This window comes from Mangifera indica, chromosome 2 (genome assembly GCF_011075055.1).
Source record: "Mangifera indica cultivar Alphonso chromosome 2, CATAS_Mindica_2.1, whole genome shotgun sequence".
In the NCBI taxonomy this organism is placed as follows: Eukaryota; Viridiplantae; Streptophyta; class Magnoliopsida; order Sapindales; family Anacardiaceae; genus Mangifera; species Mangifera indica.
Window position 1 is genome coordinate 13,199,853 of NC_058138.1, and position 25,972 is coordinate 13,225,824.

At 32.7% G+C, this 25,972-nt stretch overlaps 2 protein-coding genes across 5 annotated transcripts; one reads left to right on the forward strand and one right to left on the reverse strand.

Annotated features, from left to right (window-relative positions):
• The first annotated feature begins 574 nt into the window (after positions 1-574).
• On the forward strand, positions 575-13,015 carry LOC123209610 (la-related protein 1A). 4 transcript variants are annotated; one of them, XM_044627725.1, is made up of 15 exons: positions 575-1,069; positions 1,158-1,677; positions 2,387-2,549; positions 2,817-2,907; positions 3,075-3,146; positions 3,531-3,753; positions 3,832-4,066; positions 5,393-5,462; positions 7,026-7,139; positions 7,266-7,606; positions 7,830-7,973; positions 8,053-8,116; positions 8,790-8,935; positions 9,107-9,211; positions 12,406-13,015. In XM_044627725.1, the coding sequence occupies exons 1-15, from the start codon at positions 881-883 to the stop codon at positions 12,554-12,556; spliced, it is 2,628 nt and encodes an 875-aa protein (XP_044483660.1). In that variant the 5' UTR covers positions 575-880; the 3' UTR covers positions 12,557-13,015. The 4 variants fall into 4 exon arrangements, 3 of the variants coding, with proteins under 3 accessions (XP_044483660.1, XP_044483661.1, XP_044483659.1); XM_044627726.1 differs by having other exon boundaries at positions 3,844-4,066; XM_044627724.1 differs by having other exon boundaries at positions 3,531-4,066.
• A 1,729-nt stretch (positions 13,016-14,744) lies between these two features.
• LOC123209612 (protein argonaute 4-like) lies at positions 14,745-22,902 on the reverse strand. Its single transcript, XM_044627727.1, has 24 exons — positions 22,773-22,902; positions 22,236-22,269; positions 20,763-21,038; positions 19,996-20,201; positions 19,685-19,909; positions 19,470-19,606; positions 19,297-19,394; positions 19,107-19,204; positions 18,794-18,965; positions 18,556-18,672; positions 18,363-18,470; positions 18,197-18,259; positions 18,006-18,119; positions 17,754-17,919; positions 17,554-17,666; positions 17,227-17,364; positions 16,998-17,128; positions 16,753-16,818; positions 16,581-16,644; positions 16,383-16,494; positions 16,241-16,314; positions 15,418-15,512; positions 15,298-15,329; positions 14,745-15,188 (listed from the first exon to the last, which is right to left on the reverse strand). Exons 3-24 carry the CDS (start codon positions 21,033-21,035, stop codon positions 15,013-15,015), a joined length of 2,778 nt encoding a protein of 925 aa, XP_044483662.1. The 5' UTR covers positions 21,036-21,038; positions 22,236-22,269; positions 22,773-22,902; the 3' UTR covers positions 14,745-15,012.
• Positions 22,903-25,972: the final 3,070 nt, after the last annotated feature.

The following is a 25,972-nucleotide window of genomic DNA, read 5'->3' on the forward strand; positions in this document are numbered from 1 at the left end:
AGTATTTAATTCAAGTGTTCTTACGGCTAGATTCGAGTTAAGTCAAACTCAAATTTACCAAACTCTTTTTAAAGTTGTTCGAACTTACTTGTGAATTGTCGAGCTTGAGTTTAACTATGTTGTCAAGTCGAGCTGAGCTTTGAATTCAGTTTAATATTGTAATTAAGTAAAAAATAACTAAAATAATGTCATTTTAGTCGATTTGTATAAAAATTTTTTAAGTTCGTAAGCTTGATGAATCACATACTTCTCAAGCTTGAATTTGAAAATATTTAATTTTTGAGCTCAAGGTCAAATGAATTTGAGCTGAGCTCATTGCAGATTTGTTTAAGCTAAACTTGTTTTCAAGCTGAAATAAACTTGGTTTTCTTGCATATAATAGATGTAGGATTCATCACTCAAAGTTGCGTATGAGATAAAAAGAATTAGACCCAAGTGCTGAGAAGAAGATGTTTCTGGCTGGGCTGGGCTGGGCTGGGCTGATCCAGGTCGAGAAGTAGTGGCTAGTGGGTGGGCTAGAGGGAATAGTCTTATAATTATTAATAAAAATTCTAGGGTTTTATGTTACTGTAAAGATAAGTTGTAGAAGCAGAATGACTCAACTTACCACTCCCACCCGAACAAACTGCCATTTTTATTTCACTATTCACTACTGGTTACTTCACTCTACTCTTTCTTCTTCTCCCCACATATAAAAACACTCTCGTCTTCTTTCGCTTTCACACTGTCACTCCCCTTACACGTTTCTGCCGTGTTTTGCTCTGCTCTGCTCCTCCTCTATCTTTCTTCCTGTTGAACAAATTACAAACCCTAATCTCGCAACGCTCTGTTTGTGCTTGGATTAATAAAAATAATTTCATTATTATAGAGTTTTACTATTATGGTAATGGCCGATAATGAAGGAGGAGATGATCGTCAGAAGGAGATGGTGAGCGGCCTCAAGTCTCCGTGGAAGACCACTTGTGTTGTCATGGATGCCGCTTCCGTCATCAGTCCCGACTCTTGGCCCGCTCTCTCCGACGCTCAACATCGCTCTCCTAAACCTTCCTCTGATACACCACTCGTCCAGGTCTTTCACTTTTATTTAAATTTTTAGTATTTTTTTTTCTTTTTATTGTGTTCATATTGTGAATTTACTTGTTACTGAGGTGACTCAGGGAGCTTCTGTGGAACAGAAAACTCATAGTTCAGGAATTTCTAATCCTAATCCATCACATAAACAGCAACATTCACATGTGCGTAATCAGAAGTCAGGGTCTAAGCGAAATCCGAACACTGCTCCACCTTTTCCTGTACCTTTTCCTTACCATCAGCCAGCTCCTATGTTTCATCCAATGGTGCCTCCCCCGCCCATCGGCTATGCGGCTTATCAGCCGTACCCTGGACACTTTTCAGCTGTTGAAAATCAGACAGGTTTTGCTTCCCCAGTAGTTCATGCTGTTGATGCTGTCCGGAATGTTCCACCGCCTCCTCGAGGAGATCTCAATGCTTCTGGGGTCAATGCAAGTGTAAATTTCTATAGTAGAAGAGCTCCTAATATGCAAGAACCTGCTTGGCATCATCACAGACCTATTAATCACCATGAAGGTATTCCTATGGGACCTCGGCCTTTAGTGAGGACTGCCTTTTTTGGTCATACTCCCAGTCCTGGATATATGGTTGGTCCAAGCTTTACTGGTAATAACTTAAGTACCCGGCATGAAGTTTTCTGCTTTCTTGCATTTGTGATTGGTGTATTTGATATTGTATATAAAAAATAGAAGTAAACAATGATACATTTTAGGTCTTTCAAATCAACAGATTTTGATTTTATTGAAAGTTGAAAATAACGCAAATAGTAAAACGTAAATGATTTACAGAGCCTTAAGGACTCAAAACAATCTTCTAAGATAATAATGATTTTGAATGTAGAGCAACAGCACATAGACAATCCATCGATGCAAATAGAATAAATGATGGTTTGAAATGTGGTAAGTGTTTAACTGAACTCAAAAAAGAATTGACAGTAGTTGAAATTTTTTTATATTACAATGAAAATAAAAAATTAAATATGTGAAAGTGTCAGTTCTTAAACTTTGTTCATATTTCAATGAAAAAAAAATTAAACATATGAAAGTGTTAGCTTTTAAAGTTTGTTTATATTACCATGAATATGAAAGATTAAATATGTCAAAGTGTTATTTCTTAGATAACGAGTCTAAACAAAGGTAAAAAATAACACACTTATAAATGTAAGAATGATAGACTTAATTGGTTTTGTAATCTTGGAAAGCTTGTTAGCCATAGTATTGCTGATTCACTTAATTGTTATTCCACTTAATTGTTTGTATAATCTTGGAGCTTTTAATAGGATAGTATTAAATAACTCGTTAATTGGTTGCCACAGGACCTGCAGTTTGCTATGTGTCTGTAGCACCTCCAGGCTCTGTTAGGGGACCTCATCCTCCTCACTTTGTCCGATATCCTATTCCTCCAGGCAACCCCATGTTACCTCCAGAGACACTGGCATTGACGGGTAGCATTGTAAAACAAATTGATTATTATTTCAGGTACTGGTTGATATACTGTTATGTGTTAAAGTTCTGATTGGTGACTGCTTTAAGAACATTGATCATTTTGACTGCATTTGATAGATCATGCAATCACTTTGCATTATATATTTGGTTTAAAACAAATCTGTATTAGTTATTCAGTTTAAAAACAAAACTGAGCCATCCAATAGGGCGGGAAATATTGCTAAAAGAAACTGTAGAATTATCTTATAATATAAATGACTTTGTTTGCTGTTATCTAATGACATGCCTTCCTTTTGCCAGTGATGAAAATCTTCAGAATGACCATTACCTAATTTCCTTGATGGATGCCCAAGGATGGGTTCCAATATCCACTATTGCTGAATTTAAAAGGGTATGTTTAAACTGTGCAACACTGCGTAATTATTATAACTTCTATATTTGCATGCAATTTCCAATATGCGAATATCTTAAATTATGTAATTGTGATATTTTCATGATTGGGTTGCTGCTGATGAGATTTGAAATTTTGTTTAATTTTGATATTTTCATGTGTTGCAGGTAAAGAGAATGAGTACAAATATACCCTTTATACTTGATGCAATGCACAGTTCTAGTACTGTAGAAGTGCAGGTTGGGTTTCTCCACTATGATATATTTGTCCTGTTTACTCTGCATACAGACTTTTATTCATATAATTTTATGGTGATAAATTTTGAAGTTTAAGGAAGTACAATGTGAAAACGCTGCTTTTCTTTTTCTTTGGATAATGGCAGTTGATTTGTACAAGAAAAACTTTTGCAATTTTGATGCTTTACCTTTTTTCTGAATTTATAGAGTTCTTAATTTGTTTTGTCAGGATGAAAACCACATATGAAAGGCTGCTTAATTTAGCCACTGTATAAACCTTTATACTAGTGTATGATTGGGTTGTAATATGGACAGATATTCGGTGACTTTATTTTTATTATTTTATTTATTTTGAACCGCCTTCTTTGTATGGTGTTATTAATCTAGGGTAATAAGATTCGGAGACGTGATGAATGGTCCAAGTGGATTCCATCCTCTGCTGAACTTAAGGAGAAATCCCCAAGCCAACAGTTAGAGAACTCTATCGATTTAATTAACAAAGGTGATAGTAATGAAGGTAATACAGGGGAAGCCTCTGAAGAAAATACTGAAATACAGCCGAACAGGGATAGTGCAGATATAACACATGACAGTAATGCTGAACAGAGTGGTGAGTCTGTTATTAATGGCAGAAAACAAGCATTCTGTGCCGAAAATGGTGTGTTGATAGCATCGATTTTTGATTCAGATAACTTGTCAGGTATTGAGAACAGGGATGATAGTTCCTGTCAAAACCAGTTACAAAGAGATGAGTCTGCAAGATTTGTTGACCACAAGGCTGAAAGCTTGGAGTCCACTTCAAATATGGCTGTACGGCATCTTAATGACCTGTCAAATGATTTTGCAAACACATTTATGCTTGATGAAGAACTAGAGATTGAACAGAAAACAGCAAAAAAGGATGAGCTTACTGCAGCCAGAAGGTATTGCATATTTGGTTTTCTTTTAAATCCCAATTCTCTTCTGTGCTAGGTTTGGTGATTATTGAGAAAGTAGATGTAAATCTTAAGTATTCAATATTTGAAAATGGTTGACTTCAGATTTGACTAGTTTAAAGGTATGTTTACAATTTTATTACATGTCATTTGTCCTGAATACCATGTAGGTTGACCTGTAAATGATAAATTATAATTTAAATAATAAATTACTCTTGTTTTGATTAAAATTTTCAATAAATAGCTTGTGATTTGGTATACTATTTTTCAATAGAAAAGAGAGATTTTTTAATGGTTTTTTTTATCATAGTATCTACGTCATTGATGGTTGAAAAGTTCTGGTGGCTAAATAGTTTTAGACATTGATGTACTGTATTATTAGGTCCATTTAACAGATGGGTAAAACACCCCAGGCCTTACAATAGGCTGGAACACAGCCTGCGTACATAATATAATATATAATATGCTTATGTGCTATATAAAATAATACTTATACATAATACTTTATTCAGTTTTTTTACAATAGTTAATAATTTATAATAAATGGCTCTTGTAGTTTATAATCAATGATGTTGACATAGTACTTTCATAATTTAGTTAAAATTAAACCCTGGTCTAGGACTGGGGTACAAGAATGCAGACCTAAACCTGGGCTTGATGTTTGCCATCCTTTGGGGAGCCAAAGTATACAACTATATTTAATTATCTTTGACTATCTAATCATGGCAGAATAACTTTAGTTTCTACTGTGAAAACCCGAATATGCATTTAGGTTACAACCTTTTTCCAGTTCAGCAGAATATAGGGAAAAGATAAGAATCTGACATTCCCTTAGAAATGCAGGAAACAAGTCTGGTCCCTAAAAAGCATAGATAAATGTGTCCAGGGTGGTTTAAGGCCTCCTAACATGTTGTTCTAGAAAAGCTTGTGAAGATAAAAGAGGTTTTCTTATGTTACAGTTCATATGTTCTTGTGTTACCTTTCATAGTTATATCTGGGGATTTCATTCATAAATTTTCTGTTAAAAGTATGTTTTTGGAAATGTATTCTTTGTTAGCATAAGTTTGCTTTTCAGACTATTAACTGAATGCTTCTTTTAAAAATAATCTTTAACAGCATTCTTGATATTACAGCTTTGTTTTTTATTAGTATATTGTTTTTGGATCAAGTAATGCTGACCAGCTGATTCAATTTCAAGCTTAGCATGGGGTACATATGCTTTCTGCTGCTACCCAACTACTGTTCATGTGCTTTCTAATTAATAGTTCTGTAAAAGCTGTCTGTATTCTTAAATGAATGGCTTGTTTTTCGAAGGATTGATGATGAAGATGATGAGGTTGTTGTAAATGATCATGATGTTCAGAGACTTGTAATTGTCACACAGGTATGGCTGTTCAGTACTAGATTTCTTAGGCACTTTTTTTCATCTTTCTGAGATTGAAGCCCCTTGCTTTGCTATTCTTTAAAAGTGATTAATATAGTGCTGTCATTTGATTTTATTCATTTTGTCTTTACTATGCTGAAAATTCTTAGGACATATAAAGTTTAGGAAGCTACAAGCATCAAGTGTATGCATGGTTACATGTATTATACTGTTTTTTATATATATTGCAATTAATGTGCAGTAGATTTTTTTCTGTTTTTACTTAAATTGATTGCTACAAAGGGGTTGTGTCCTTAATCCTTGAGAGTGAATAGGAAGTGCATTCTTTACACGTAATAAAGTTTTCATATCAATAGAATGGAGACCTATAAATTTATTGATCTCTTGAGCTCCAGGCAGATTTGATAGGTCATTTTTTCTCTGTGAATATCCAGCCCCTGAGTCAATTTCATGTTGACATCCTTTTAATTTAGTCTCTGATCCCCATCTATTTGATGGTTTCAATTTATGGAGTTGGAGATCTTTGGCACTTTGTACTGTGTCTGTTGATTATCTTGTCATCATCTTTAGTCATGTAAAAAGCTTTTCAAGCATTTAGGTTTGTTTATATTGCTAACAATAGAAAGAAGACACTTCCACCAAGAACGGGAGAGATTCTTTTTTTTTTTTATTGTCACCTTTTTTTTGGGTAAATTTTCCTTGTTCTTATGAACTTCAAAGAGTTTTGCATTTCTCTTTTATGTAAAAGAGAGAATATACATGTGTGTGTCACAGAAAATTGCTTGGTTCCTTTGTAATTGTTAGAAGTATTTCATGGTGTAAAGGATTGCATTCTGTGTCAGCTTGTAACTGAAAGAGATCTATCAATTATTCACCAATATAAATTTGAGAGGTGCTATGAGAAAGAAGTTATGCTTTTTATTAGAAAATTTTCAAGGGTGTTTGGTAATCATTTCCCTAAAGATAATTTTGAGTTTTCTGAACTAAAATGTGTTAAATAATGACTGATTTCAAAAATGTTTTGAAAACATAGAATGACCTTTTTCTGGTTCTCACAGATGGAAATTCAGAATTAGATTTGAAATCTATTTTTTATTTTCATTTTGAAATTTGGTTTATAATTATGATATAAGTACATTTATGGAATAGTTCCTTCTTCATCAGCTTAGTTTATTGGTATAATTCTTTATTAGCCACTGTAAGTTTTGAGCAGGTTCAATTGTTTCCAAAGATGTACTTGTCAAAAACTTAAAGCACTTTTAATAATTTTCCTGATTTTACATTTCTAAATGGAAGTTTGAAATCATCAATAAGGCATTACATTATCTATTTTAACATATTTATGTCTGATTTTGTTTAAAGAAAATGATAGGCATTCCTAAATTTTGAAAATGCAAATATGTTTTTTTATTTTTTGTGTTAACAAATTCAAAAGAAGATATTAAACAGGCCTTTATGTTCTTAAAAGAAGCTTCTTTAGCAGCCTAAGAAAATATAGTTTGAATTTTCTCCTTTAAGTTTGTTAAAGGTTTGTTGGCTCATTCTTCTGTGTCTGCTGTGCAGAATAGTTGGATGGTTGAAGGATCTAAAACTGATGGTGAAGGATTAAAAGGATTGAAATCCATTTCTAATGAGCTCGCTTCTGCAATAAATGATGGTCTTTATTTCTATGAGCAGGTTGAGATGGCTATTGTCTGTTGGTTTTACTTTTATTTTGAGCTCAAGTTTTGCACTGTTCACATTCACTTCCCTTTGAAGTTTCTTGATGATATATAATTATTTTAACATGATCACCATGGGCAGGAGCTTAAAACTAAGAGATCACATCGTAGGAAGAATAACTCGGGTTTTGAGAACAAAGATGGAAACCCAAGGCCTTCAGTTTGTGCTCCAGGAGTGTCAAATTCAAAGGCAGGTGACAATACTGCTACAAGCAGTGGTAATGAAGAATCTGGAAGTGCCAGTTCACGCCGTAAGCAAAATAAAGGTTTTCACAGGCAGCAATCTTCCCACAAGCAGCGATTTTTCTCCAGCAACTTTAGAAATCATGGAACCGGTCGGAATTCTCTTGGAATTGTATCAGAAAGTCCACCAAGTAATTCAGTTGGATATTTCTTTGGTTCAACCCCTCCTGAAAATCATGGGTCAGTTGAAAGTGACTATTGCTTGTCATTTGAAATTTTAAATTATTCGTATAAACTAAAGTACTTTTGGCTAGCATAATATTATTGCCATTGCTTGCTTTGGAGGGCAATAATTGTTCAAATGCAAAAATATTCCATCCAATTTGCTGCCCAGATTATGTCTTAGCTGATGTAATACTTTTAGGGTCGCCTAAGCTAATACACTACAAATTAAATCTTACAGCCCAAGGCCTTCAAAATTGAGTGTTTCACCCCATGGGTTTCTCTCTGGAAGTAGTCCACCTGTGGGTTCCATGCCAAAATCGTTCCCTCCATTCCAGCATCCAGGTCATCAGGTTTTAGAAGAAAATGGCTTCAGACAGCAGAAGTAAGGAGATGTTGATTGATTTTACTTATATTTTTGTCTGTTTATGAAAATTGTCTGATCTCGCTGTTATTACTTAAAGGTACTTAAAGTTTCGGAAGCGGTGCTTAAATGAGAGGAAGAAGTTGGGAGTTGGCTGCAGTGAGGTGGACATCGTCTCTAAACTTTCTGTTTATATGTTTTAACCGCGTTTCAGAAAATGGAAAAAATAATTCTGAGTTGCATATTTTCATGGGTTGATAAGTCTGTGTGATGCAGTTTTTTCATACAATGGCTTATTCTAATTCAGAATCTTATATATCATATCTTCTGATTATTTTCCTTCTCGGTTACATAAGAAATGCATGTCTATTCCCGTTTAATTTCCTTTCCCATTCTTGTCACTTTATAAATACAAAGAATAACTTGTTTCCTTATGCATATTGTGATTTCGTAAAATAATATTAAATGAAAACCAATTCAATGAATTTAGTTACCGCATGGTAGCAGATTTGGTGTTGCTAGTATTGGCATATAGTGTTTTATCATCTATGATTCACTGTAGCTCTGAAAATCAGTCCTTTGTCTTTCCCTAACATCTGGCTGCTTCATTTGTACAAGCTGTGTTCTAGAAGTTGAAAATTCAAAACATCTGTCCTTATGGCTACATCTATTTAGAAGGACATACAATTGTCTAGGTATTTTGGTGCTGGGATTTTGTAAAATATAAGGCTCAATAATGTCTTACCCAAAAAAAAAAAAAAAAAGTCTGTCATTTCTATCTGCATTAGTTTACTTTATATGATATTGAAAAAATTCTTTCTGTCATTTTATATGTAGGACATGAATACACTGTACACGTTTTGGTCATATTTCATTAGAGACATGTTCATCCCTACTATGTATAACGACTTTAAGAAGTTTGCTCTCGAAGATGCAGCTGCTAATTATAATTATGGAATAGAGTGTCTTTTCAGGTTTTATAGGTAATGCTTGTAAGTTATGCTCCTTTTGTTTTCTCATTATCTTTAAGAATTTTAGGCCACCTTTCAAGTAGTTGGCTCGGCTTTTTCTTTTTTGTCTTCTTTTAAAGAAGCTTTTTCTCTGTTACATGCATAATGTCATTTTTTAAAGCAGATTTTTTTTTTCCCTTTCAGTTATGGTTTGGAAAAAGAGTTCAGAGAGGATCTTTATAACGACTTTGAGCGGCTGACACTTGACTTCTACCACAGAGGCAATCTTTATGGCCTTGAAAAATACTGGTATCTACTTTGTACTCTTTCTTTTTTAATATAATTTATGGCACAAAATTAGATGTGGACACTTCAAATTCCTAATAAAGCTTGCATAATTGGCTAATTATTTGATTTTTGATGCTTTATAATAAACTATTTCTTTTGATTTTACTTATAGGAATTATCAGTGAGAAATTGCTAATATGTGGAAATAAATAAATTAAGAACCAAGTCATTGTGGAACGAGAATGCAAGTTGTTATTTAAATGAATCTTAGTATTACTTTTGATAATTGCTTAGGCTTTACTTATATAATCTATATTTGTTTTGATGGAACAATATCAAAATGACAAATTTGATGACTAGAATGATGTTTCTGACATTAGAGAAATTTGTGACGAGAAAAATCAAGCTACAGGGACTGGATGTGATAATTGTTACAAGGTATCTTGAGGGTTTGAGGATCAAATGAAGGTTGGAGTGAACTTCCTATGTGAATTTAATTGTTTGGAAAATAATGAGGTATTGATTTATACTAATTGCATTAAGCTAAAACTACTCCATGATTGTGGTCTTTTAGGACTTTAAAGTTCGCATAGAATAGATAAAAACAACGGGGTTTCTAATTGTGAGAAAACTGGATGGCTGCATTTTTACAGTAACATCTTCTGTTGGTAGTTTCTGAGACTAACAAGGAATGTAGCATGCTTTGATGTATGTTGGAAGTATGTGATCTGCTTCTGACAGAACAATTTACTAGGACTTCCTTACATTTGAATATAATTTCCTTTCCTTTCCAAGTGAAGTTATGTGTAACAAAGCAGTATATAAGAAATGCCACTAGATTAAATCATATTTAGGAATCACTGTTCTGCTCTACATCTCCATTGGGGGCTTTTTGACAGGATAACATTATAAACATTGATGGTGTTAGAATGTGTTCTAGAATTAAGTTTGTGTTAGGACCTCTGCCTTTATGGTGCACAATAAGGGAGGTGGAGCATCCACTAGAGGAATTATTCAGGAAAAGAAATGTGGACCTAAGAGAGATTTTGGAAGATTCCACATGATGGAGGGAGGCCATGTGGGTTAGGAGATTAGTTAGAAAGGTAGAATGAAAAGGAGACAAAGGAGAGAAAGGGATTATGGTGTGAGCAGCCTTTGGCTGAGGGAGTTCCTGGCTCCTCAAACTGCTGGCTATCCATTTTAATTTCTGTCATTTTCTTATTCAAAGTGTATAGAGAACTTTGTAATTACTGCCATTCACTTGCTAATATAAGTTCAACAGAGAGGTTTTCCAACTTTGTCATAAACTGTGCTGACATCTGGGTAATTGCATTCTTTGTGTTGTCTGTTTGCTGGCTGTGTGCGGGTGAATTGCTGGTTGTGAGTGTTGTTGACTGGGGTGCTAAGAGTTTGTGATAATGAAGATCACTGATTTCCTATGGATAAGGAAGTTATGCTTCTGTTATTTGGTATTTCGATGTTTGCAATTGATAAAATTGGGATCTAAAATATACCTGATGTATGATATATGTGAACTTTGAATCTTTCAGTTTTAGGGGCTAAAAAGTGGTTGAAAACTTGGACGAATCACATATTTACTTTGGGATTTTATGGTTAGGGTTCAAATAAGAATGTAAATAGTTCAATTTTAATGGTAGAAGATTATTTTTGCTACAATTATAGGGGGAATGGTAAGGTTTGTGGGGTTAGGTATAGCACTGAGAATTTGTTTGGGGTCACACCTTAGTTCCTATGGTAATATTAGATATAGTAATATTAGATAGATAGATAGATCCACACGAGTTTAATAAAAATTGTATTACTTATCTAGTACCATCTAAGAGTGCTTCATGGTTCCTGAAACATATCTAGAGATGCTGTTACTGAAATCAGAAGTGTGACATTCTGTTTCTAGAGAAATCCTGAACTCACTGGAGTATCATTATTCACCAGAATTAAAGTGCACAAAATATAAAAGATAGCTTATTAATACAGAAAATGAACATAAAAGAAGGAAACAATACCATCTAGCCAATGGTATAGTGGCACCTACCTTGATAGAGATTGACACCATCTTGGACTGTGCTCCAGTTAGTTTTGTGTTAGCCCTTATCATTACATAAACAACCACATGCCTCATTGTGTCACTGTTCCCTACATGATAATTGCTTTTTGCCTTATCAAATGAGAGGATGCATTTCTTCTGACCTCAATCAAGTGTCTAAGATGTTCCATCAACCATTTGCACATTCATTTATTTAATCATGGACTGGGTTGGCCAAAAAATGCAAACAAAGGGGGAAAAAAAAATGTCTGTGTTATTGATTTAATGTAGGATTAGGCTAAGGCTGTGCTAGTCTTTGCTTTAGTTATTATTTGGGATTTATTTACCGAAGTACCTTTTTAGAGTTTTAGTTTGGAGTTTTATGCATGTTTTATTTTTTCTATTTCTTGAATCTTTATTTCTTTTTTCCATCAGCTCCTGTATCAGTCATATTTTGTATTTGGGCAGTTCTGATTGTGTCACTGGTCCAAACATGATTATTAGTTTTTCTATTTCATATTATGAAGTTTATGTGTTGATTCTCTTTTAGAACTATGACTGTTTTTTAATCTAATTCCCAATGATTCAATTCAGACACCATATTGGCCCTAATCTTCATTCAATGCTTAATGATAGGATTATCAAGTAATGGCACCATATAGGTCCCATAATCATCATTCAGTGGTGTGATAATACATATCATATATTTCTATTGAATATTTACTGCATGTAAACAGTAAGTTCCCATACTTTGGGCTTGAGTTTGGGATTTGGAATCTCCTGTAATGTCTTTGCTGGTTAGATTCTACAAAGGCAAATGGTTCAGTTTTCTAAAATAAATGTTTTAGTAAGTGAGTCACAAATGCATTGTGGAATGCAAGCTTTTTAATAAGTCTTTTAAACTTTTTAAGTGCATAAAGAGACCTAAATATGTTGTCAAAAGAAATTCCAGCTTTATTCTGATGTTTCTCTCTGCAATGTCAAGTTGTAGGAAACTTTGTATTATCAGATTCGGAATCACTTTTAAAGTGGGATACAGTTTGAATCCTATATATTTATATAAAATTTTATGATTATGTGTATTCCCTGGATGCAGTTGTATGGCCATCATGGTTTGCTGCTTCTGTGGACTAGTTTATCTTAAAACTTGTTTTTGTAATGAATACAACAGGGCATTCCATCATTTTCGAGGGTCAGGTGAGCAGAAAGAGCCCCTAAAGAAACATCCAGAGTTGGAAAGGTTACTTAGGGAAAAATATCGTAGCATGGCAGACTTTCCTGCTAAAGAAAAAAGTAAAAGTATGAAGGAAGACAGCCATTAGGCCCAACTAATTACTTGTTTTCTGGCGGCATTGAGATGATGACATTCCAATTTTGAAAATGAATCCTGACAACTTAACAAAGCCAGTCGGAGACTCTGGCCGGTACATGTTTTCAATGCCAGTGATTTTTTTTTTTAATTTTGTATATTGTATATTAGGGGGGGATCCTTCACTTGTGAGGGCTGCTCATTTCTGAGGTTTTGATATGGTTCTATTGCTTGAGCTATTCTGGCTCCCTGTGATTTTTATTTTTGAGTTGTCTGCAAGCTTGGAAAGGTGCCTGTGTTTTTTTTTCTTTTTATTTTAATTGGTCAGTTCAGTTCCCCCCTAATTGTAACTTGTACAGAAACGAAAACTGAAGACCTCCCCATCACTCCAAAAAAAAAAAAAAACAAAATAAGGTTGTAGGTACCTTCTGAAAGTGAACAATAAGAAATTCAATTTTAAATTTTAGTGACAGATTTTTTCGCTATTTTTCATTTTTGATATTTTTATGGGTGATGGTCGACAGGTATGATTCAATTCATTAGGTGCTGATGTGTCTGCGTAAGGCCAAGATTTTGAATAGTTTCAATTCATTGAGTGCTTCTGTTTCTGATTCATGCCAGGATTATTATTCGTCCTCTTCAAATCTATAAAAGCGGCAGTAATTTATACTCAATTCTCCACCAGAATTATCTAAGCATATAAACATTGAACAGCCATTCGGAAAATCCATCTTGAAACTGAAATGGGTTATTGAATGTGGATTACTCACTAGAGTTTAGTTTGTAAAAACAAAAATTATTTGTGTTTAATTTACTTTTTTATTTATTTTGTAATTTAAATATGTTGTTTATAATTTTTGAACTTAAAATATATTAAATTTGTATTTTTAAAAAAGTATTATTGATGGTATATCGTATTAAACTTGTAAATACATGTTTTATATTTTTTTCGTTTTCAAATTTTATAATTTTTTTATAAACGTATTTTTTTATTATTTATCGTATTATACTTATATAGTTTTCATATAGTTTATTTCTTATTTTTATATCTATATAATTAATTTTTATAACGTTTATTTCCTACTTCTGTATTTACTAAGTAGGCACCGAAGTAGGCCTATAACAGAGCAATTTTCGATGCCCAGCCTTCAGCCATTCTCTTTCTTCAACACCCGCCCGGTAACTAGGGATTCCCCATTGACGTGCCACATCAAGCTGGACTGTCCCATGATGGTTTGACAGTTAACAACTTAGTTTAGAATGCTATTGACCCCCTGACTCTGCTAAGCTTCTGTCTATTAACATCTGGTCTGTCTTCTATGGTTTTGATGGTAAAGTGACTATACTTGTTTCTTATTATTTAAATCAGCATCATTGCCAAACGGATCAAACATGCTTTGAAAGTATAAGCTATAACATGCCTAAAACATTGGCTAAATGTCTATTCCTTGTGCTCCTTTCGGTCAAGATTTATTTCATTTCGATTGCTAATTCTCGGGGTAAAAGACTTCAATTGACGTTTTAGTCAACCATACTGGGCACCGCATTTTAAAGAACTATGATTTACTCCACCTAAATTTAGCAAATGATCCCATAATCTGGTGATTTAACTGAATTTTATTATTTGAAAAATCAAAATATTTTTATTTCGATTAATAGAAAAAAATGCCACAATTTCTACACTACAGTGAGAGAACATCAGGCCATTTTAATCTGCATGACTCAGTAGATGCCTTTAAGCCCTGGAGAGGCAACTGTTAACATAAATACCGAGAATGCAAGTAACACTCGCAGGATTTCATAATTATTGGATATTTGAAAGGCATAATTATTGTTAATATGATTAAGTAAAATTTAATTCATACCATAAAATATATCAAATTAATATAATACAATTAACATTATACAACACAATACAAACTAATATATTTAATAAAAAATAATGCAATAAAAATATATATGAAAAAACTTTAAATTTTAAGAGATATTTTTTAAAATAATGACATAAATTAATTTTTTTTATTATTTTATATTTTAAACACTATCATTTGATTCGATATACCCGATTCAAAAAATTAAGGTTCCAATACACAACATGCGATGCAAAGAAATAAAAAAATTAAGATTTCCAAACACATAACATGCGATTGCACTATCATGTTCATAAGTGCAATAAGAACCAACAGCTGAATTACACTAAATTTGATTAAATGCAACATCAAACGCATGCATTTCACTAGGCCAGAAAGGCCATTAGGTAAGTACATAAGCATAGCATAATTAGTTACTAGGGAGTCAGCAAGTATGGATAACATGACTAGGCATCACCAAAGCAAAACCAACAAGCATAATTACCAAAGTTATCGTCACACAGTCACTAGGGAGTCAGGAAATAGGGCAATGACTAGGCATCACCAAAGCAAAACCAAAGAGCCTATACACAAACTGGGAAACAGGCCTTCTCAAGCCTCAGCAAAAGAACATTGAATTGCACACTTTCTCCTGCAGTCTCGGCAGCTGAGGAACTGCAGCAGCTCCTGCAGTAGCCATACCGCCATGGCTCGAAGATGTCTCTGATTTGTCATCGAATTTCACAAAAGATCCTACCTGGGAGGCAGCCAAGTGTGCATAGCATATTGGGGCAACTGCATGCAGGGAATAAAACTATTACAAACAGATCTTCAATTCACTAATCCATTGCTTGGTATCTGATATGATGACAAATTTAAACAGTTTCAAGATATCTAAACTTACCCACAGAAATGGCTGTGGTGCTTCTCTGGTACCTGAAATGTTTGGAAATATAATTTAGAAAGATCATAACGGTTAATACCTACTGAGCCAGATCTAATGCAATTATTTCACTGTACTTACACATATGAAAGGGAATGCACAAGATCCTGCAAATCATCAGCCGAGAAGCCCACCTCATCCAACAGAACATGATAATGAGTTGGCCTTGTAGTTCCCTGAACATCAACCATAGAACAAAATTGCAGAACTCAATAACAATTCATCAAATAATTTTAGAAAAATAAAGCACATTACACTTGAGTATTGAAATATTACTTAACAAAAGCTTTCATGGTAAACAAAAACCTTTGAGATTATAATATTAACTGACACTTTCAACTTGACATATTAAACATTGGACTAGAACTAAATTTGGCTATTTAGATTGTAATGCAAGAGGACTAAATCTGGAATGCATAATAAATGCACGTTGGCAATTCCAACAAATTTAGGTTAATCAATTATGTTTACCATTGCAGATTATTATTAATCTTATGTTCATTACATTTAAATACCAAGTTAGAAGATCCAAGCCAATCAGTTTGTGCGTGTATTATGTCACGCATGATTTTTTTTTTTTTAAAAATTAATCTGTCACAAACACCATTCCATACAATAGGTACTTTCAGTGTAGTAAAGCAAATTTATTCAAGATCTACACTTGATAATTCACTAAAGAGTTACAACAAAACTGGTATGTAATTAAAATTTAATACACATCGTTCATAATAGCAATGACCCACTTCAGAAGACTATGTAAGGACAGGGTTGTCAAGGAACAACATAGGTAACACCACCTTTGAAGTCTGATATAAACTTCCTTTCTTAATTCTTCTTAATTCTACTTTGTTAGGCTAGGTTTAAGTCAAACACTTCCAAGTTAAAACATATGAAGAATACTCACAATCATTCCAGCATGTGCACAAAGATAGAAGTCGTAATTCTTTGGATGACAAACTCTGTTGTCTATAACAGTTCCTGCACAGGAAGCAAAATTGTTACACCAAATGCTGTAAAGATTTCCAGTGTGAAGAGTTTACACATACCAGGTGGAACATTATCAGGAGATCCAGATTGAAAGAACTTAGTGTGGTGATTTTTCTGTGCAACAATCACCACAAACTTAGGACTCCATTTCTCATCTAAAAACTTGCAAGCCTGTAATGATTAGTCTTCTTAGTTCCAAAGAGATTAATAAGCTTTAAAGCTTGTATAATATATTTTTAAAGGATCTAGTTTTAAACCTCAATGATCTGATCAAGTTCAATGTTCAAGACTTGATTGAATTGTGACTCGCTAACACCATCCCTGAGTTGAAAATAACATCAGGCACAAAACTAACACAAGAAACATCCGAGATTTATAAAGCTGATTTTGATGCAGAATTTATATGCAGTACCACACAGTAAAAAATACCTGAATATGATGATTTGATCAGGTTTCCTTTTCCCTGAACTGGTATAAAAGTCCAAGAGCAGCTCCCTGATAGAGAAAAAAGATTATGGATAATATATCTACAGAGTATATTTACATTTAGAAGTGTTGACAACAACAAATGATGTTAAGCGTTTATGATTCAGACTCTTAATTTGGAGAATAAATATATGATCTCCAATGATATATCAAACACCATAAACCCAGACAGAAAAAACAACACAAACCTCATAATGCCTTCATCAACAGTGTCAGAAATTTTCTTGAATAAAGAATCAATCATTTCAACCTTTGGAGACTGTGTCCGAACAGCTGCTCTGTACCGAGATATCAGAGGCCAATGCCTGGAGCTGACAACCTACAAACTCCAACAGCATGAAAGCAGCAAAAAGAATTACATATTATCAATAAAGAACATCAATAAAGAATTCACATGAATCACAGAAAACATAGTACAGCAGCAATTGATGGAATATCAGATTGTCCAGGAGACCCATGCGACACATCCATCCCAAGGATTATGGTGGGAGCCTTGGAAACAACAGGAATGGAAGGAGAATGTTCAACAGCTAGGATAGAGTTTAACCCACCAAGCTGCAAAATAATTAAAAGTACATTATCAGATGTAGGACAATTCACCCAAAAAAAAAAAAAAAAGATGTAGGACATATGACAATAACAAACCCATGCATGACAAAAGCTAAAGATTCAAAACTCTCAACAATAAAAGAAGAATTATTGGAGTAGAAAGTCCATAAAATAGGGATGCTGCATAATACTCACCTTTGCATTAATTTTGAGGAGAACATTTGTAAGATATTGGTCATTGACCCTCGTAGGAGCAATGCACTGGGTAACTATTCCAAATTCAGCAAGATTCTTTCGCTTCCATGGACCTTAGGGATTCAGTAAAAAACACACATTAGAACAACAGGAAAATACCTTTAATATTTACTTCAAGAAATCCAACAATAAAATTCAACCATAAAGTTCACAATTCTTCCTCTCCGGAAGCAAACAAAGAAGGAACTGTGGAGCCCCAGGAAGTTTAGACTGAATGTCATCAAACATCTTTTCCACTCTAACCAAGGGTGGGGCTCGTCTAAGCTGTGGATTCTCTTCAAACACATCAAATGGATCATCTATTTTCTGTAATAAGGCAAATAAACAGATTTTAAATCCATTTATTATGACAGGGCAGTGGCACCAAATCGATATAAACTCACAAAACTTACGATGCCTTTCATATCGCCACATTTTATCAGATCGCGAACAAGGCCACGAATATCACAACGCGCAGAAAAGTTCACAAGAGCCCATCGTTCTATCTTTGTTGGCTCCACTAATTTCTACAAAGCATTTGAAGGAAAAAGTGAGAATCACGGAGAACCAAAATCATCATCAGACATAACAAAAATAGGAATACCTTATTATTGAAATTCCACCGCCCATTTCGAGGAAAGAAATCCTCACCATTTCCTACTTTTAACTGATAAAAGAAATCAAGTTATAACATAGAGCAAATCCTAATTTAAAACAACACTGCAACAAGAGAATGATTAATCCACTAAAAAATAAACTTTGAAATGTACCCTAGGGGCGGACAGAACACGGCCTTCCACTTTAGCAAAATTAGTACTTATTGAAATGCCACATGAACGTAGCATTGGTTCAGCATCATACTTGCCATTTCGTAGAACCTGCAATCAAAAAGACATATGTCAGAAACAGGAAAATAAAAAAAAATGTAGCAAGTCTAAAGGAAAAGATTCAGGACACACTTACATTAGATAATGTATTCATCCTTTCTTGTGGCTTCTGCCTTGATTTTTCTACAAGCGAAGCTCTCTGTAGAGTGTTAAGAGCTTTTGTGTATCGTTGTAAGGAAACCAAAGAACAAAGCTGCAACAATTCCATTCAAAAAATGGAAATTTATATAAGAAAGAAATTTCATTGTTATAATAACAGCCACATTCAATCATTGTATGCAAACTGGCACCAGAACCATAAAACATCTACTCACCTCAAGAGGAATATACGTAGGGCGCTTTGGCTTCCCAACATTGATGCAAGGAATATCTGCTGAATATCGTAAATCCATATTGCGATGATTGACAAAGTAGTCATAAACAGTTATTTCCTGGGACTGAACTTCACCATCCTCATCCCTCACATTTTTCTGCTTGAGTGAAAACCTAGATCAATCAAAGAAAACAAACAGCAGAGCATGCAACACCAATTTGAATCAAGTCTTTTATAATTGGGCAATCCAGAAAAAAGAAAATAATAAACAGTAACCACAGAACAGAGTATAAATCTAAACTAAGGAAGAGTACATCTGCTCTCTGCAGGGTTTCTCACTCAATCCAGTTATCTTGTACTCTTGGTTGGATGGAGCCACCTTGATCCTCAGATTCTTTAGTGTTCGTTTAGCCTATTGATCAAACAAGAAGATGAGAATTCCAATCAATCAAGAATAAAAATAAATCAGCTCAAACAACAAAATTACAGAAGAATTAGAATCACCTTGGCCCAGTCTATTGCATACGGATCCCTGACCTGTTGATTGGCTATTAGAAAATCAACAACAGGGCCAGGCTGTATAATCATTGTAGTTGATACATCTGAACAAAGGCAACTGATAAGATATAAAACTTGACCAATAATATAAACAAATTAGAACTTGACAATCATCTAACCAATATTCAGAGACAAGCCTCCCTGAGTGGTTCTAAAGCTAGAATGAAACCCTCTACAACCAAGAACACCTCCTCCTACATCAGCAAAATTTTTCGGATCATTGTGAAAGAATGATTGTCGTACAAGGAGGCAACCCCTGCAACAGTTCAAGTCTGGTTGGACACAAGAAAAAATGGTGTCAAAATGACAAAAATATTAGACAAAGTGTGTGTACTGTTTAGCTGCATGCTGCCGTAGTATTATATCCAGAACCCTCAAAGCTTCTTGGGAGTTCTCAGACTCTTGACCACGTAGTGCATTAGCAATAGATTGCATTGGGATTTTTGCAGCAAAGCTGATCTCCACTTTGTAAGTTTTGGAGCGATAAGGGCGACGTACTCTCTTTCGATCATTCGCACTAGGGCTCTCGTGCCCATCAGGACTTCCATTTCCATTGTTTCTACACACAAGAAGCTCCACTGAGACTTAATCATAAAGAGACAGAAAGATAGACCAAAGTAGTTAATCATAAATAAGCATGTTTACCTGCTGGATGAAATTTCCTCAAGCACAACAGTAAACTCTAGCTTATTGCGGGGAAGGGGACCAACAGTAAATAAACTCTTCTCCCCATCATATGCAAAGTCCTTTCCAGCTAACTCATTATCATAGGTCTCTTGCACTCTGTCAATTACTCGTCTTCCAATACCCTTGCCATCAACAGGACGACCATCTTCATATGAGAGGGAAACCTGTTAAACAATGAATAAACAAAGATATTAAGCAAATAGTATTCATCAAATTGCAGATAGAATCATTATCAAGCCCAAACTCAAAAAAGAGTTCTCAAAATCACGAGCTTGGCTCGAGCTCAGTAATCAACCAAGAAAAAATTAACTTACAAAAACCATTACTTTTTATTTTATGTACTCTAATAGAAGAAAACATGGAAGTTAAATTGCACTGAAAAAAGAAAAAAGTTAAACTTATTTACAATAGGTGAAGTGAGTTGTTAAGGAACTGGGTTGATCTTGAAGTAAGTTGTAGTTTGAACCAAATTCCATATATCACATACCCATAATAAATAAGCTTGTATTCTTTTATTAGAGCACATAAAAATTTAAAAACAATTTTTATAAGTTAAAAAAATTAGCAGAGCCCCCATGGCTCGAGCTAGAGGATTTCATATACCCATGGCTGGAGCTTGAAACATGGCTGCTCGTTTTGAGCTCAATTGAGCTGAGCTAGCAATCGACCTCAAACCAACATGGCTCAAATCCAGCCCTACTCAGAAAGAACAATCGAGGACTTACACTATAATGGAAGAAGTGACCATTAACATTGGTAACATTAACTTTGAAGTGATTTGTAAGCAGAGTAATCTTTTGCCCTTTAGATCCAAGGCCACGCCTCGATATTGGAAGCCTCACCACCTTTTTCTTAAATGGTTCAGGTTCCACCTTTGTTGGAGTGAAATCTGGTGGAATTACTGGTGGAGGTAGTGGCAATGCATCATCTGCCCCATTTCCTTTATGTGCTCCATTTCCTTCGTGAGCCCCATTCCCTTCATGCTCAAGTGAATCCATACCCTAAGAATAAGCACAAGTAATTAAAGCAAATAAAAATCAGAAAAGGTTTACATACTATTTGACATCATGAGCAGGCACCAGGAATGGCTAAAAACCAAAAAAATCCAACAGAAAAGAGCAAGTCTTTGGCAAGCATCTGTAACCCTTGACAATAAAAAAATATACCCTTCACATCAGAAAGACACTTTTGTAAGACTTTAGAAAGTCAGAAACATTAAGTTTAAAGTTCAGCCAGCATGCCGTAACCAAGTCATATAAAGCCTGATGATTATAAACACAAAGGCAAACAAATTTAACCTGTAAAGCCTGACATTTCAAGCTGTAAATTGAACCTGTAAAATTTCACAGTAATGCTACAAAAAGATAATCCTGTGTCATCAACCCATATGTATAGTACAAAAAAGGGGTGCATTCTTAAAAATGGCTTAAACCAGCAATAACAACAATTAAGTTGCAGAATATTGAATCCCCAACTAAGGACCAATTACAGAAAGTCAAAACAAAGTTTACAGTATGAGAATGATGCAACACAATTGAAACGTAAAGAAAGCACTAAGAACTTAAGTAAGCACTAAGGTTAACAATAGAGAAAGTAAAATAAATAGATAGTGAGAACAAAATAGTTTTTTGTTGAAAATTATCCAATTACAACCCATAAAATTAATGGTGCAGAACTTAACACCAACCCCTTAAAAGGAAATAAAATTAAAATTTAAAATTAATCCAAAATGTTATCTATTTCCTTGACCAGTGAGAAAGAAAGAACGCAAGAAAGTATCTTCACAAAAAAAAACAAAGCTAGTAACTCAAACACGAATTCTACTCAAAGATCAAGATTAAAAATAACAAATTTCAGGCTTCAACACATAAACAGTGAAATCATTTCTAGCGAAGGAATTGCACAAATAAATTCACTCGAAACCCCTGGCAAAAACACAGCTTCGTATAGAAACTCAAAACAACTATAAAAAAGATAACCCATTTGATTAAAAAAAATACTGATCCATTTTTCGACCAAAAGACACAATGCATGTCACGGTAAATCCAGAACACCTTACTAATAGACCTAAACAAACCACCATAGAAGCACAGGATGATTAATACAAAAGAAAACCAGTTAATAACACAAAAAACACAACCAAAATGTGGTTCCATGCAACACATTCAACTGAAAAGTCCAACATGTAATGAAACTACCTTATGTCATACAGCTGTAAACTAAACCGGAGTTCTGCAGCAAAACAAGAGACAAACATTAGATATGATCATTGATCTGGGCTTTACTACACAAATGACAAAGTAATAATAATTTTAAATAAGAAAAAAAAAACCTTAATAAAATAAAAGGCTAGAGGAATAAAAGTACTCCACAAAGCAGAACTGAATTTCTTAGAACAAAAAAATAAAAACAAATCCAAAAAAAACAGGCTAGATTTTGTGATTTTTACAAAACAAAAACACAACAGAAACATCTTTAAAAATTTAATAAAATTACAGAGGAATATAAAACAGAAAGGAAGAGAAGTTACTTAGAGCAAAAACCAAAACCAAAGCCGCATTGCAAGTTATTAACATAAAATCCAAATTTGAAACAAACGAAAGGTCTCAGCAAACAAAGTCAAAACCCTAGAGTTTGCTCCAGAACATTTTTACATAAAAACCAAATCAGAAAACAGAAAATCCTATAAAGACAAAGTCAAAATCCTAGAGTTTGCAGAAGAACACTGAACAGACCTAACAAAACGGGACAAGAACTTTCTCCACTAGTGTCAACGTTTACGTTTCAGTTGGAGAGGAGAACGCGAGTAAGATGGAGTAAATGAAAGAAAAGGGACCACTATTGTATGTGTACTGTGAAATACTAGTGTGAAATGTTAAATCATAACCGTCTATGTAACAGAGAGGGTTTTAATCTGACGCGTACACGTGGGGAAGAGCATTTATTGGATTGTGATTTTTACAGAGAGAAGTGCACGCTGGAGGGGAACAAAATCCCAGAAAGGTTAGGTTATGTCAGTCTTCGATTTCCACGTCATTTCCATTTGACGTTTTTGCCCATACTACCTTTTCCTTTTATTTATTTATTATTTTATTCAAAACTTTATCAATCATTTTTAATTATTAATTCATAAATTAAAAAAAAGTGGGCCAAATCACTATTTTCCACCCAAAGTTTAATGAAAACTCTTTTCCATCCATTAACTATTAAAAATTTAAATATATACTATTCCATTAAATTTTATCAATATTATCAGAGATAAAATTGTTATTTAAAAAATTATAAATTTATTATATTTTTCCTCCTTCAGATTTAAAAACTAATAATTTACCCTATATTTTTCACCTAAAATTTGTAAAATCAATATTTTCTCTAGATTTTTTCAACATATTGTCCATAGTCAGAGATGAGGATGTTCTTTCTGCCTCTTAGCTTTCCTCTCAACCGCAATCTATTTTTTATCATCATTGATAGTTTCTCCCTCCCCGACCAACGCATGGCAAAACTGGAATCTAGGTTTCTTTGTCATGTAACAAAGAGATCTCGGTCTCTTTGTTGTAGTCATAGGACGAAATGCTCAGATCTCGATTTTATTATGCACTAATCGATGAAAGAGAGGATGATTGATAATGATTGAAAATGGATCGTGACTGAAAGAGATGTTGAAAGGAAGAGAAAATACCACTATCATCTTTGTCTCTGTCAGTAATTACTATAAAAACTCTAAAAGAAAATATAAGTTTTTCAAACTTATGATGGGAAGGTTTTGTTAGTTTTTAAACTTAGGTTGAAAATATAATAAATTTTTAGTTTTTAAAATATTTTTGTTAAATAATAATTTTATTTCTAGTAATAATAATGAAAATTGATGTAATAGTAGAAATTTTGATCATTGATAATTAACAAATGAAAAATTGGTTTTACACTAAACCTTGGGTGGGATAGAGTTTGTTAGCCAAAAAACGTAATATAAAATTCAACGAAATTTGTGCATCATCTTAGACTTAGAGCATTGCAGATAAGAAAATAAACAAATCCTAGTATATCCCTTAAAATTAGCCAGACAAATTTTTTTTTTTTTTTTGATATCTTATATATTTCATTCCTTTTTTTTTTATAAATTAATTTTGAGATTGTAAAAATATTTTATTTATTCCACTGGAATTATTGATTAGGCTCAGGACCTGAGTTCCCAACTTTAATTAACATGAATTTAGCCATCCTTGTTATTTTTAAAATATAAAATTTTAATAAAATAATTAAAAATTTTAATAAACATATTATTTATTTAAAAAAATCATAAATATATTTAAAATTTTAAAATTTTGTCTATACATTTTTATTATATTACTTTTTTTTAGATATATCAATTTTTATCAATAATATATATTATATCGTGTTGTATGATATATTTATTGTATTATATTAATTTGATATATTTTATTATATATTATTTTATATTTGTACCCTATCATGCTGATAAACATAAAGAATCACAACTTTCTGAAATTAAAAAAAAAAATATATATATATATATATATATATATATATATATATATATATATATATTAATTTTCCTTATTAAATACTTGTGAGGCAATGGGAGGATAAAAAGACCACAAATATATATAATTTATGAAAGAAGTTTATTATAGTAAATTTCATGTGGATTTTCTAAAATTAAATTTTTTATGAAAATTTTATTAATTGTTCAGGTAAAAAAGGAAAAAAATTATATTAATTAATCAAGAAATTAATACACTAAATAAGCAGAGTCAACTCCACAACTAGGGTTAGATTCGAGTTAAACTGAGTTCAAGCTCAACTCAATTTACATATAGGTGAGCTTGAGTTCAATCTCGTAAAAGCTAAGCTTGAACTCGGTTCGAATTTGGTTTGGTTTATTTTTCATTATTAAAACGACGTCATTTTAATACATATTAATCAAAACGATGTCGTTTTGTATCAAAATTTTTAATTGAAAATTTTAACGAGTAGCTCGAGCTCGACTAAAGCTAACTCATTTCGAGCTCATTCGAACAGAATTCAAGCTCAAACTCAAATAAACTCAATTCGAATCCAACCCTATCCATAACCATAAATATTATGAGAAATATTTTAAATTTCACCACTGTAAATAGTAAATAAATAAACCCTTAAATAACTTATTTAGAAATCATATAAACACTTTTAAAATGCAAATATCCCATTTATTTCTATTTAAAATAATTAAAATTGAACTTCCCAATTACTTTTAATCATCAAAACACATTTTTTGTAATTAAGTTAATATATTATATATGGCTAAGAGTAGACATTTGTTTTTAAAAATATAAAAATATTAATTTGATAATTTATATTTTATTATTGATATTATGTTATTGATTTATGAGGTAATAAAATATAATAATAATTTTTTATTATCAACATAATGTAATAAGTAATTAAAAAATAATTCAATTATCATATATTAAAAATTATTAAGGTACGCTTAATTTTATTATAATTATATTCTTATTTATTAATTTTTATGACAAAAATAACTCAATTTTTAATTAAAATAACAAGTAAAATAAACAATATTTTAAAATAATTATACCCAATAATATTTAAAGTAAAATAATATATTAGTATTATTTTATTAAATTTAACTAAATACTATAATTATTTATACCTATCAAATTTTATAAAATATAGTAATTATTTACACCCAATAATCTTTTTTAAATATTTTATCTTTAAGTTAATCTTTTAATTTTAATAATAAAATATTTTTTTAACCCATCATAAGATTAACGCATTTTGATAATATCATTATTTCTTTTAATAGTTATTATTTAAAAGATTGTCTTCTCATATTCTATATATTTAGAATGATTTTATTAGAGAAATATATAGGTGCATATTGCTTTAATTAATGAATAAGATATAGATA